This window comes from Oncorhynchus tshawytscha, linkage group LG03 (genome assembly GCF_018296145.1).
Source record: "Oncorhynchus tshawytscha isolate Ot180627B linkage group LG03, Otsh_v2.0, whole genome shotgun sequence".
Classification (NCBI taxonomy): domain Eukaryota; kingdom Metazoa; phylum Chordata; class Actinopteri; order Salmoniformes; family Salmonidae; genus Oncorhynchus; species Oncorhynchus tshawytscha.
This window is the reverse complement of record NC_056431.1, coordinates 78,596,438-78,610,775: the sequence shown is the minus strand read 5'-3', so window position 1 is coordinate 78,610,775 and position 14,338 is coordinate 78,596,438. Positions and strand designations below refer to the sequence as shown.

At 41.7% G+C, this 14,338-nt stretch overlaps 1 protein-coding gene across 9 annotated transcripts in view; it reads right to left on the bottom strand.

The window, feature by feature from the left end:
- Nucleotides 1-14,338, bottom strand: part of pard3bb (par-3 family cell polarity regulator beta b) — a 359,080-nt gene that overhangs the window by 106,884 nt on the left and 237,858 nt on the right. For 7 of the 9 annotated variants that reach the window (XM_042320041.1, XM_042320039.1, XM_042320042.1 and 4 more), the window contains one exon: nt 11,039-11,503. In XM_042320041.1, the coding sequence (XP_042175975.1) occupies nt 11,039-11,503 (465 nt within the window). The remainder of the gene's footprint in view (nt 1-11,038; nt 11,504-14,338) is intronic. The other 2 variants (XM_042320046.1, XM_042320043.1) reach the window with 2 other exon arrangements.

The following is a 14,338-nucleotide window of genomic DNA, read 5'->3' as shown; positions in this document are numbered from 1 at the left end:
AGGAGTGGTAATTACAGACAAAGGTCAACTGAGAGGGGTAATTACAGACACAAGGCCAACTGAGGAGTAATTACAGACCCAAGGCCAACTGAGAGGAGTGGTAATTACAGACCCAAGGCCCAGAGCATGGATTACAGCAAGGCCAACTGAGGAGACAGACCCAAGGCCCTGAGAGGACATTCAGACCCAAGGACTGTGGAGTAATTACAGACACAAGGCCAACTGAGAGGAGGGGTAATTACAGACACAGGAGGGCTGTAAAAAACAACCCAGCAGCAGGACCGCTACCTCCGCCTTTGTGCAAGGAGGAGCAGGAGGAGCACTGCCAGAGCCCTGCAAAACAACGGCATAACCACCTTTCTAGCTACCATGACAAAGACCAAATGTGCATGTGTCTGCTCACCACAGGTGAAGGCTCTTTTAAAAAAAACAATGGTTCTACCAGTTGAGTAAATAGCTTGGTTTTGACTGGGGCAACTAATAAAACGAGATCCCAGGACCTGAAGGGGGTTGTGCTCCATGAGGTGAAACAGCCCAACACAAGATGGCAACAAGATGTATCATTGAGAGAGGACATCATTTGAATCAAAGAACACCAAGATTGGCGACAATCAAGGCGGAGTAACATGGTTGTGGATGGTGCATCATCTCACATGAGATGAAAGTCTGAGGGTTCACCCTGAGCACTGAAAATGGACCACAGGAACGTGGACACACGTGCCAGGTTCAAGGACAGGTTCTGGAACAAGAGCCAGAACGTGACAGACGTGTTTTTACCTCAGCGTGACAGAGCTGTGACAGACAGTGCAGTATCAGTCAGTATCTAAATCGTGACAGACAGACAGTAGCAGCTGACAGACAGTGCAGTATCAGTCAGTATCTAAATCGTGACAGACAGTGCTAGCAGTATCAGTCAGTATCTAAATCGTGACAGACAGTGCTAGCAGTATCAGTCAGTATCTAAATCGTGACAGACAGTGCTAGCAGTATCAGTCAGTATCTAAATCGTGACAGACAGTGCTAGCAGTATCAGTCAGTATCTAAATCGTGACAGACAGTGCTAGCAGTATCAGTCAGTATCTAAATCGTGACAGACAGTGCTAGCAGTATCAGTCAGTATCTAAATCGTGACAGACAGTGCTAGCAGTATCAGTCAGTATCTAAATCGTGACAGACAGTGCTAGCAGTATCAGTCAGTATCTAAATCGTGACAGACAGTGCTAGCAGTATCAGTCAGTATCTAAATCGTGACAGACAGTGCTAGCAGTATCAGTCAGTATCTAAATCGTGACAGACAGTGCTAGCAGTATCAGTCAGTATCTAAATCGTGACAGACAGTGCTAGCAGTATCAGTCAGTATCTAAATCGTGACAGACAGTGCTAGCAGTATCAGTCAGTATCTAAATCGTGACAGACAGTGCTAGCAGTATCAGTCAGTATCTAAATCGTGACAGACAGTGCTAGCAGTATCAGTCAGTATCTAAATCGTGACAGACAGTGCTAGCAGTATCAGTCAGTATCTAAATCGTGACAGACAGTGCTAGCAGTATCAGTCAGTATCTAAATCGTGACAGACAGTGCTAGCAGTATCAGTCAGTATCTAAATCGTGACAGACAGTGCTAGCAGTATCAGTCAGTATCTAAATCAGTGACAGACAGTGCTAGCAGTATCAGTCAGTATCTAAATCGTGACAGACAGTGCTAGCAGTATCAGTCAGTATCTAAATCGTGACAGACAGTGCTAGCAGTATCAGTCAGTATCTAAATCGTGACAGACAGTGCTAGCAGTATCAGTCAGTATCTAAATCGTGTGAAAGGCTTGTATGCGATGTAAACTTTGGAATACTTTGAGGCAGAAAGACAACTCCATCTTTCATCATATCAGATGGCTTATTCATCACAAAACCATTTGATGTTGCCAATTATTTTAATGGTTACTTCTTTGGCAAAGCTAGCAAACTTAGGCAGGAAATGCCAACAATGAACAGTCCGCCAAAATTAATAATGAAAGAAAAGCATTGGAAGTTTGAATTTTGTCAAGTTAGTGTGGGAGAGGTGGGAAAATAATCAAAGCCATTGAGCTCATTTGGAAGTCCTGTGTCACTAATGTCTGGGGGGGTTTCTTTGTAATCCGTTACAAAGAAATACAGATACAACGAGCAGTCCGTGTAACAGGATTCCCACCTTTTCTTTTGCATGTTTGACGTCTCGTCGGAGGCCGATATCTTGTCCACGTCTCCGTGTCTCGTTCATTGTAAGTGGTAATGACCTAATGCCCAGAGGTAATGGCCTAATGCCCAGAGGTAATGACCTAATGCCCAGAGGTAATGACCTAATGCCCAGAGGTAATGGCCTAATGCCCAGAGGTAATGACCTAATGCCCAGAGGTAATGACCTAATGCCCAGAGGTAATGGTCCAATGCCCAGTGGTAATGGCCTAATGCCCAGAGGTAATGACCTAATGACCTAATGCCAGAGGTAATGACCTAATGCCCAGAGGTAATGACCTAATGCCCAGAGGTAATGACCTAATGCCCAGAGGTAATGACCTAATGCCCAGAGGTAATGGACCTAATGCCCAGTGGTAATGACCTAATGCCCAGAGGTAATGACCTAATGCCCAGAGGTAATGACCTAATGCCCAGAGGTAATGACCTAATGCCCAGAGGTAATGACCTAATGCCCAGTGGTAATGGCCTAATGCCCAGTGGTAATGACCTAATGCCCAGAGGTAATGACCTAATGCCCAGAGGTAATGACCTAATGCCCAGAGGTAATGACCTAATGCCCAGAGGTAATGACCTAATGCCCAGAGGTAATGGTCTAATGCCCAGAGGTAATGGCCTAATTCCCAGAGGTAATGACCTAATGCCCAGAGGTAATGACCTAATGCCCAGAGGTAATGACCTAATGCCCAGAGGTAATGACCTAATGCCCAGAGGTAATGACCTAATGCCCAGAGGTAATGACCTAATGCCCAGTGGTAATGGCCCAATGCCCAGAGGTAATGACCTAATGCCCAGAGGTAATGACCTAATGCCCAGAGGTAATGACCTAATGCCCAGAGGTAATGACCTAATGCCCAGAGTGATGTTGTCTGTAATTACAGGTCTTTGGTCGGGAACACGCTTTAATAGTCACTGTGGGGACGATGTCGTCTATCCTTGGAACATATCCCAGTCTGTACTAGCAAAACAGTCTAGACCACTTCCTTCGCTTCATCGGAACACTTCCTGTTTGAGCTTTTGTTTGTAAACAGAAAGCAGGAGAACGGAGTCCCGGTCAGATGTACCAAAGGGAGGCCGTGGGAGGGATTCGTATGCGTTTCTGTGGGTAGAAGAAAAGGTGGTCTCGAGATGTATCACTCTTAGTGGGGCAGGAGACGTGTTGGTAGAGGTGAGGTAGGACGGTTTTAAGTCTCCCATCCAACAGAAACACTGCCTCTGGGTGAGAGGTTTCTTGTTTGTTTATGGCTCCATACAGTTTGTTGAGTTCCAGAATGGTGTTGACTTGTAGACAGCAGTGATAATTACAGATGAGAACTCTCTTGGTAGATAAATGGGTCTGCAGCTTACCCAGAAGTATTTTATATCAGGTGATCGAAAGCTGGAGATTTCCTTCACACTGGAAGCAGCACACCAGTTGTCGTTTCATGAAATAACACACCACCTCCTTTAGTTTTCCTCGAAGCCGTCGTCCGATCCTGCCGCTGCATGGAGAATCCACCGAGTACTACGTACGTAGCGTCATCATCCAGCCGTGTTTCAGTCAGACATATCATATAGCCGTGTATCAGTCAGACATATCATATAGCTACATTTCAGTCAGACATATCATATAGCCACGTTTCAGTCAGATATATCATATAGCCACGTTTCAGTCAGACACATATAGCCACGTTTCAGTCAGACACATATAGCCACGTTTCAGTCAGACATATCATATAGCCACGTTTCAGTCAGACACATCATATAGCCACGTTTCAGTCAGACATATCATATAGCCTCTTTTCCAAGTCCCTCTGGTAGGAGACTCTTGAACGAAGCACATCCATCTTATTCTCCAGTGACTGGACATTTGGCCAATAGAACGGAGGGGAGAACCCGTTTCGTTTTCTCTTCGCCTCAATGTCGCTAGGACTTCACCTCGTCTCCCGCGTTGACGCCTACAGCGTTTTGGTAGACCATGGAACATAGGAATAGGGTCCGGTATGAACAGTGGAACATCTCAGGGGTTAGAGTCATATTTCAAGTCAAAATCAATGTTAGTAACTGTCAAGCTGATGTCCAGAAGTGCTTGGAGGTCATATGGGATAATATTATGAACTTTGTGTACAGTAAAAGTAAAGATAAACATGATAAAAGTACCTAAATAACAAAGTTGGGTTGGAACTCATAGGATATTTCCAGTAGCATAACAGATCACTAACCTGATAATATAGGATATTTCCAGAACCATAACAGATCACTAACCTGATAATATAGGATATTTCCAGAACCATAACAGATCACTAACCTGATAATATAGGATATTTCAGGAGCAAAAAAAAGACCATCACCAATCCCCCAAGTTCCAGACAGGATGGACCATTGTTCATATCTTTCAACTACATCATTCTAGCTCCATGGTTGTAGAGGGGAGAGACAGGCAGAAGATAGTGGAGGTGAGGACAGTCATCTAGCTCTGTGTCAGTCTATGCTGCTGGGAACCCAATGATAGGGGAGGTGAGGACAGTCATCTAGCTCTGTGTCAGTCTATGCTTCTGGGAACCCAATGATAGGGGAGGTGAGGACAGTCATCTAGCTCTGTGTCAGTCTATGCTGCTGGGAACCCAATGAAGTGTCAATCTGCTGCATTCAGTGAAAAATTATACCCTCCCTCCCTCCCTCCCTCCCTCCCTCCCTCTCATTCTTGCATATCCCCCTCCCTCCCTCCCCTCCCTCTCTTGCATATCCCTCCCCTCCCTCTCTCCCTCCCTCTCGTATATCCCTCTATCCCTCTCTATCCCTCCCCCTCCCTCCCTCCCTATCTCCCTCCCCTCTCTTGCATATCCCTCCCCCCCTCCCTCTCTCCCTCCCTCTCGTATATCCCTCTATCCCTCCCCTCCCTCCCTCTCTCCCTCCCCCTCTCTTGTATATCCCTCCCTCCCCCTCCCTCTCTCTTGTATATCCCTCTATCCCTACCCCTCCCTCCCTCCCTATCTCCCTCCCTCTCACTTGCATATCCCTCCCCCTCCCTCTCTCCCTCCCTCTCGTATATCCCTCTATCCCTCCCCTCCCTCTCTCCCCCTCTCTCTCCCTCCCTCCCTCTCCTCCCCCCTCTCTTGTATATCCCTCCCTCCCCCTCCCCTCTCTTGTATATCCCTCTATCCCTACCCCTCCCTCCCTCCCTATCTCCCTCCCTCTCTCTTGTATATCCCTCTCCCCCCCCCCTCCCTCTCTCCCTCCCTCTATATCCCCTCCCCCTCCCTCTCTCCCTCCTTCTCGTATATCCCTCTCCCCCTCCCCTCTCCCCCTCCCTCCCTCCCCTCTCTTGTATATCCCTCTCCCTCCCTCTGTCTCATCCCTCTCTCTCTCTGGTGGAGGGAGGGAGTCGATAGAAGAGAGTTAATAGGGTCATCCTCAGGTAATATGTGGAAATGTGCTGCAGTGTTCAGTTTTTACGATGTGTATTTGAGAGCGATGAGACACATCAAACCCATAAAGAAAATGACTTTCCGCCCGGCGCCAACATTTCAATTTTATTTCCCACTGATTCTATCCTTCTCTCCCCTCTAGCCAACAGCCCAGCAGGCAGAGCACACACATCTAACCTCTCCTCCCGTCTCTCCCTACCGCTTCACTGTAAAACCCCTCTCTATCTATCATCCCTCTTTTAAAGTATTTAAAGAGAGGAGGAAAATGAGTATAGTGGTTGACTATCGCGCATAGAGATGAATTTGGTGGGGAGATTTCAGAGTATACAGTACGCGTTCAACACTTTATATGTAGTAGCCTAAAACCTCTGCATTAACAAACTAAACTAGCTGATTACTATACTGTCGTTAACTAACCTAGCTGATTACTATACTGTCGTTAACTAACCTAGCTGATTACTATACTGTCGTTAACTAACCTAGCTGATTACTATACTGTCGTTAACTAACCTAGCTGATTACTATACTGTCGTTAACTAACCTAGCTGATTACTATACTGTCGTTAACTAACCTAGCTGATTACTATACTGTCTTTAACTAACCTAGCTGATAACTATACTGTCGTTAACTAACCTAGCTGATTACTATACTGTCTTTAACTAACCTAGCTGATTACTATACTGTCTTTAACTAACCTAGCTGATTACTATACTGTCTTTAACTAACCTAGCTGATTACTATACTGTCGTTAACTAACCTAGCTGATTACTATACTGTCTTTAACTAACCTAGCTGATTACTATACTGTCTTTAACTAACCTAGCTGATTACTATACTGTCGTTAACTATAGCTGATTACTATACTGTCTTTAACTAACATAGCTGATTACTATAATGTCTTTAACTAACCTAGCTGATTACTATACTGTCTTTAACTAACCTAGCTGATTACTATACTGTCGTTAACTAACCTAGCTGATTACTATACTGTCTTTAACTAAACTAGCTGATTACTATACTGTCTTTAACTAACCTAGCTGATTACTATACTGTCTTTAACTAACCTAGCTGATTACTATACTGTCTTTAACTAACCTAGCTGATTACTATACTGTCTTTAACTAACCTAGCAGATTACTATACTGTCTTTAACTAACCTAGCTGATTACTATACTGTCGTTAACTAACCTAGCTGATTACTATACTGTCTTTAACTAACCTAGCTGATTACTATACTGTCTTTAACTAACCTAGCTGATTACTATACTGTCGTTAACTAAACTAGCTGATTACTATACTGTCTTTAACTAACATAGCTGATTACTATACTGTCTTTAACTAACCTAGCTGATTACTATACTGTCGTTAACTAACCTAGCTGATTACTATACTGTCGTTAACTAAACTAGCTGATTACTATACTGTCTTTAACTAAACTAGCTGATTACTATACTGTCTTTAACTAAACTAGCTGATTACTATACTGTCTTTAACTAAACTAGCTGATTACTATACTGTCTTTAACTAACCTAGCTGATTACTATACTGTCGTTAACTAACCTAGCTGATTACTATACTGTCTTTAACTAACCTAGCTGATTACTATACTGTCTTTAACTAACCTAGCAGATTACTATACTGTCTTTAACTAACCTAGCTGATTACTATACTGTCGTTAACTAACCTAGCTGATTACTATACTGTCTTTAACTAACCTAGCTGATTACTATACTGTCTTTAACTAACCTAGCTGATTACTATACTGTCTTTAACTAACCTAGCTGATTACTATACTGTCTTTAACTAACCTAGCTGATTACTATACTGTCGTTAACTAACCTAGCTGATTACTATACTGTCTTTAACTAACCTAGCTGATTACTATACTGTCTTTAACTAACTTGCTGATTACTATACTGTCGTTAACTAACCTAGCTGATTACTATACTGTCTTTAACTAACATAGCTGATTACTATACTGTCTTTAACTAACCTAGCTGATTACTATACTGTCTTTAACTAACCTAGCTGATTACTATACTGTCGTTAACTAACCTAGCTGATTACTATACTGTCTTTAACTAACCTAGCTGATTACTATACTGTCTTTAACTAACCTAGCTGATTACTATACTGTCGTTAACTAACCTAGCTGATTACTATACTGTCTTTAACTAACCTAGCTGATTACTATACTGTCTTTAACTAACCTAGCAGATTACTATACTGTCTTTAACTAACCTAGCTGATTACTATACTGTCGTTAACTAACCTAGCTGATTACTATACTGTCTTTAACTAACCTAGCTGATTACTATACTGTCTTTAACTAACCTAGCTGATTACTATACTGTCGTTAACTAAACTAGCTGATTACTATACTGTCTTTAACTAACATAGCTGATTACTATACTGTCTTTAACTAACCTAGCTGATTACTATACTGTCTTTAACTAACCTAGCTGATTACTATACTGTCGTTAACTAACCTAGCTGATTACTATACTGTCTTTAACTAAACTAGCTGATTACTATACTGTCTTTAACTAACCTAGCTGATTACTATACTGTCTTTAACTAACCTAGCTGATTACTATACTGTCTTTAACTAACCTAGCTGATTACTATACTGTCTTTAACTAACCTAGCTGATTACTATATTGTCTTTAACTAAACTAGCTGATTACTATACTGTCTTTAACTAACCTAGCTGATTACTATACTGTCGTTAACTAACCTAGCTGATTACTATACTGTATTTAACTAATCTAGCTGATCATTAACTGGCCTACCTGGTCATTACTATACTGTCTAACTAACCTAGCTGATCATTACTATACTGTCTAACTAACCTACCTGATCATTACTATACTGTCTAACTAGCCTAGCTGATCATTAACTAACCTACCTGAACATTACTATACTGTCTAACTAACCTAGCTGATCATTAACTAACCTACCTGATCACTACTATACTGTCTAACTAACCTAGCTGATCATTAACTAACCTACCTGATCATTACTATACTATCTAACTAACCTAGCTGATCATTACTATACTGTCTTTAACTAACCTAGCTGATCATTAACTAACCTACCTGATCATTACTATACCGTCTTTAACTAACCTAGCTGATCATTAACTAACCTACCTGATCTGTATGTACCTGTATATGTACCTGTATCTATATATGTACCTGTATATGTACCTGTATGTACCTGTATATGTATATGTACCTGTATATGTACCTGTATATGTATATGTACCTGTATATGTATATGTATATGTACCTGTATATGTACATGTATATGTATATGTACCTGTATATGTATATGTACCTGTATATGTATATGTACCTGTATATGTACCTGTATATGTATATGTATATGTATATGTACCTGTATATGTATATGTACCTGTATATGTATATGTACCTGTATATGTACCTGTATATGTACCTGTATATGTATATGTACCTGTATATGTACCTGTATATGTATATGTACCTGTATATGTACCTGTATATGTACCTGTATATGTATATGTACCTGTATATGTACCTGTATATGTACCTGTATATGTATATGTACCTGTATATGTATATGTACCTGTATATGTATATGTACCTGTATATGTATATGTACCTGTATATGTATATGTACCTGTATATGTACCTGTATCTGTATATGTACCTGTATATGTATATGTACCTGTATATGTATATGTACCTGTATATGTACCTGTATATGTACCTGTATATGTACCTGTATATGTATATGTACCTGTATATGTATATGTACCTGTATATGTATATGTACCTGTATATGTACCTGTATATGTATATGTACCTGTATATGTATATGTACCTGTATATGTATATGTACCTGTATATGTACCTGTATATGTATATGTACCTGTATATGTACCTGTATATGTACCTGTATATGTACCTGTATATGTATATGTACCTGTATATGTACCTGTATATGTATATGTACCTGTATATGTATATGTACCTGTATATGTACCTGTATATGTATATGTACCTGTATATGTATGATCACATGAATCATGAATACTTTAGAACAGATTTCCAAAATGAAAATCTCTTTGAGCTGATTGGCTGATGTTTTTTTACAGTGTTTTAAGGGGCTGCCAGTTGGGAAACTCTGCCGAACATGGTTTAGCTAAATGCTGTACAAAGAGACGGGACACACCGTTGTTCCCCCTCTCCTGCTGCTGCCAACAGCCTCCCACATCTCTTTGTATTTAGGGAGACACCATCTCTTTGTACAGTATTTAGCTAAACTATGTTAGACAGAGTTTCCCAACTGGAAGCCCATTAAAACACTGCAAAAACACCAGCAGAGAGTGATATTGAGAGAGATGTACTATGTGGGATGGGAGAAAGATTTTCTGAATATCAGGGGTATATACCAGGGGGATACGGAGAAAGATATACTGTATACCAGGGGTATATACCAGGGGGATACGGAGAAAGATATACTGTATACCAGGGGTATATACCAGGGGGATACGCAGAAAGATATACTGTATACCAGGGGGATACGGAGAAAGATATACTGTATACCAGGGGTTTATACCAGGGGGGATACGGAGAAAGATATACTGTATACCAGGGGTATATACCAGGGGGATACGGAGAAAGATATACTGTATACCAGGGGGATATGGAGAAAGATATACTGTATACCAGGGGTATATACCAGGGGGATATGGAGAAAGATATACTGTATACCAGGGGGATATGGAGAAAGATATACTGTATACCAGGGGGATACGGAGAAAGATATACTGTATACCAGGGGTATATACCAGGGGATACGCAGAAAGATATACTGTATACCAGGGGGATACGGAGAAAGATATACTGTATACCAGTGGTATATACCAGGGGGATACGGAGAAAGATATACTGTATACCAGGGGTATATACCAGGGGGATATGGAGAAAGATATACTGTATACCAGGGGGATATGGAGAAAGATATACTGTATACCAGGGGTTTATACCAGGGGGATATGGAGAAAGATATACTGTATACCAGGGGTTTATACCAGGGGGATATGGAGAAAGATATACTGTATACCAGGGGGATATGGAGAAAGATATACTGTATACCAGTGGTATATACCAGGGGGATATGGAGAAAGATATACTGTATACCAGGGGTATATACCAGGGGGATACGGAGAAAGATATACTGTATACCAGGGGTATATACCAGGGGGATATGGAGAAAGATATACTGTATACCAGGGGTATATACCAGGGGGATACGGAGAATAAAAAGCAGTGGAACTGGCTTCCAGATGCACAGTTGAGTTTTAGGACTTTACGAGATGGGAGAAGTGTGAACCAGAGTATTATATGTCTTACCCAGGTCCATGCTCTTGGAGGTCTTGGAGGTCTTGGTGTGGTGGTACTGAAACTGGGCCAGCTGTGGTCCAGGGATGGGCTTGGTGGAGCTATCCCCTGGGGCTGGTCCAGAGATGGGCCTGGTGGAGCTATCCCCTGGGGCTGGTCCAGAGATGGGCCTGGTGGAGCTATCCACGGGGGTTGGTCCAGGGATGGGCCTGGTGGAGCTATCCCCTGGGGCTGGTCCAGGGATGGGCCTGGTGGAGCTATCCCCTGGGGCTGGTCCAGAGATGGGCCTGGTGGAGCTATCCCCTGGGGCTGGTCCAGGGATGGGCCTGGTGGAGCTATCCCCTGGGGCTGGTCCAGAGATGGGCCTGGTGGAGCTATCCCCTGGGGCTAGACTAAGGGCTTCCTGACGGGGAGATATAAGAGTCAGCTCCTCGTCATCATCCTCTTCACCAACGTGGGCGGAACTTCCATTAAAGACTGGAGAGGAGGAGAGAGAGACCACAGAGCAACCGTCGGCAACATTATATGGAAAGTCTCCATTCAAATCGGTTGTTATTTCAGGACTGACGGGTGTATTTCTGGTGAAAACGGAAAATCATTCTGAACGGTGCTGAGAGACTGTTGTGTACTAGGGTCAATGGCAGAACTGAAGAGTTCAGGTGGTTCTGTGGAAAGAGATATTGGTTTGGTTATAAGCTTTACTATAGCAATGCATTTCAACATCTCTATATTTCATTTACATTTCTTTTTGTCGTCATTTTAGCAGGGCACTCTTATCCTGAGTGACTTACAATCAGACGTTTACATAATTCACAACCCAGAGTCGCGGCTTTATAGAATTTACTCTGAACCAGACTTTAAAAACCTGACTTTGTGGATGTGTGTGTGTGTGTGTGGTATGTGTGTGTGTGTGTGTGTGTGTGTGTGTGTGGTGTGTGGTGTGTGTGATGTGTGTGTGTGTGTGTGTGTATGTGTGTGTGTGTGTGTGTGTGTGTGTGTGTGTGTGTGTGTGTGTGTGTGTGTGTGTGGTATGTGTGTGTGTGTGTGTGTGTGTGGTATGTGTGTGTGTGTGTGTGTGTGTGTGTGTGTGTGTGTGTGTGTGTGTGTGTGTGTGTGTGTGTGTGTGTATGTGTGTGTGTGTGTGTGTGTGTGTGTGTGTGTGGTATGTGTGTGTGTGTGTGTGTGTGTGTGTGTGTGTGTGTGGTGTGGTGTGTGTGTGGTGTGTGGTGTGTGTGTGTGTGTGTGTGTGTGTGGTGTGTGTGTGTGTGTGTGTGTGTGTGTGGTGTGTGTGTGTGTGTGTGTGTGTGTGTGTGTGTGTGTGTGTGTGTGTGTGTGTGTGTGTGTGTGTGTAAATGTGATAGTGAGACCACGGAGTTTCTAAACCCAGAGGCTCAACATCACAAGACTTCCAGGAATGCTTGGGCAGCAGACCAAACCGACCAGAGTTTGGGGTTTCAGAAGTCAACAAGAGAAAAGTGAAAAGTGAAAAATTCTTACTTAGTTGTTTATTTTCTCTAAATCTAAAGACACAAACTAAAGTTGTTTAAAAGATTCAAAACCAATGTTTTAAATAGTTAATGTTATTATACCCTCGTCACAATGACACCTTTTCATTTTTGCCCCCCCCCCCAAAAAACCATGTACAGTAGTTATGTAGAGTAGTTATGTAGAGTAGTTATGTACAGTAGTTATGTACAGTAGATATGTACAGTAGATATGTACAGTAGATATGTACAGTAGATATGTACAGTAGATATGTACAGTAGATATGTACAGTAGATATGTACAGTAGATATGTACAGTAGATATGTACAGTAGATATGTACAGTAGATATGTACAGTAGATATGTAGAGTAGATATGTAGAGTAGATATGTAGAGTAGATATGTACAGTAGTTAGAGTAGATATGTACAGTAGATATGTAGTTATGTACAGTAGATATGTGTAGATATGTAGTTATGTACAGTAGATATGTAGTAGATATGTACAGTAGATATGTACAGTAGATATGTACAGTAGTTATGTACAGTAGATATGTACAGTAGATATGTACAGTAGATATGTACAGTAGATATGTAGAGTAGATATGTAGAGTAGATATGTAGAGTAGATATGTACAGTAGTTAGAGTAGATATGTACAGTAGATATGTAGAGTAGATATGTAGAGTAGATATGTAGAGTAGATATGTAGAGTAGATATGTAGAGTAGATATGTAGAGTAGATATGTACAGTAGTTATGTAGAGTAGTTATGTCGAGTAGATATGTACAGTAGATATGTATAGGTACAGTAGATATGTTTACATACACTCAATTAGTATTTAGTAGCATTGCCTTTAAATTGTTTAACTTGGGTCAAATGTTTCAGGTAGCCTTCCACAAGCTTCCCACAATAAATTGGGTGAATTTTGTCCCATCCCTCCTGACAGAGCTGGTGTAACTGAGTCAGGTTTGTGGGCCTCCTTGCTCGAACACGCTTTTTCAGTTCTGCCCACAAATCTTCTATAGGATTGAGGTCAGGGCTTTGTGATGGCCACTCCAATACCTTGACTTTGTTTTCCTTAAGCCATTTTGACACAACTTTGGAAGTATGCTTGGGGTCATTGTCCATTTGGAAGACCCATTTGCGACGGAGTTTTAACTTCCTGACTGATGTCTTGAGATGTTGCTTCCTGACTTCCTGACTTCCACACAATTATAAAATATAATATATATTGGTGCTTTATCTTTTCTACTTTACTTTAAATATTTAAATGTTTTAGTTGTTTAAGTTGAAAGTGATTTTCAAATTCATTTATTTTAACACTGTTTGGCGGCCCGAAAAGAAAATTTAGGTGGCCCACCCTGGGATTACAATGGTAGAAAAATCACTGTGTGTGTGTGTGTGTATGTGTATGTGTGTATGTGTGTGTGTGTGTGTGTGTGTGTGTGTGTATGTGTGTGTGTATGTGTGTGTGTGTGTGTGTGTGTGTATGTGTGTGTGTGTGTGTGTGTGTGTGTGTGTGTGTGTATGTGTGTGTATGTGTATGTGTGTGTGTGATATGTGTGTGTGTGTGTGTATGTGTGTGTGTGTGTGTGTGTGTGTGTGTGTGTGTGTGTGTGTGTGTGTGTGTGTGTGTGTGTGTGTGTGTGTGTGTGTGTGTGTGTGTGTGTGTGTGTGTGTGTGTGTGTGTGTGTGTGTGTGTGTTCAGGATGGTAAGTATTGAACATGGTTTCTGTCTGTTTGATGGAGGAGCTGCATGAGGCTCAGTAAGAGATGGAATCCCCAATGACACATAGATACAGCACAAACACTCATCATTCATCATCAT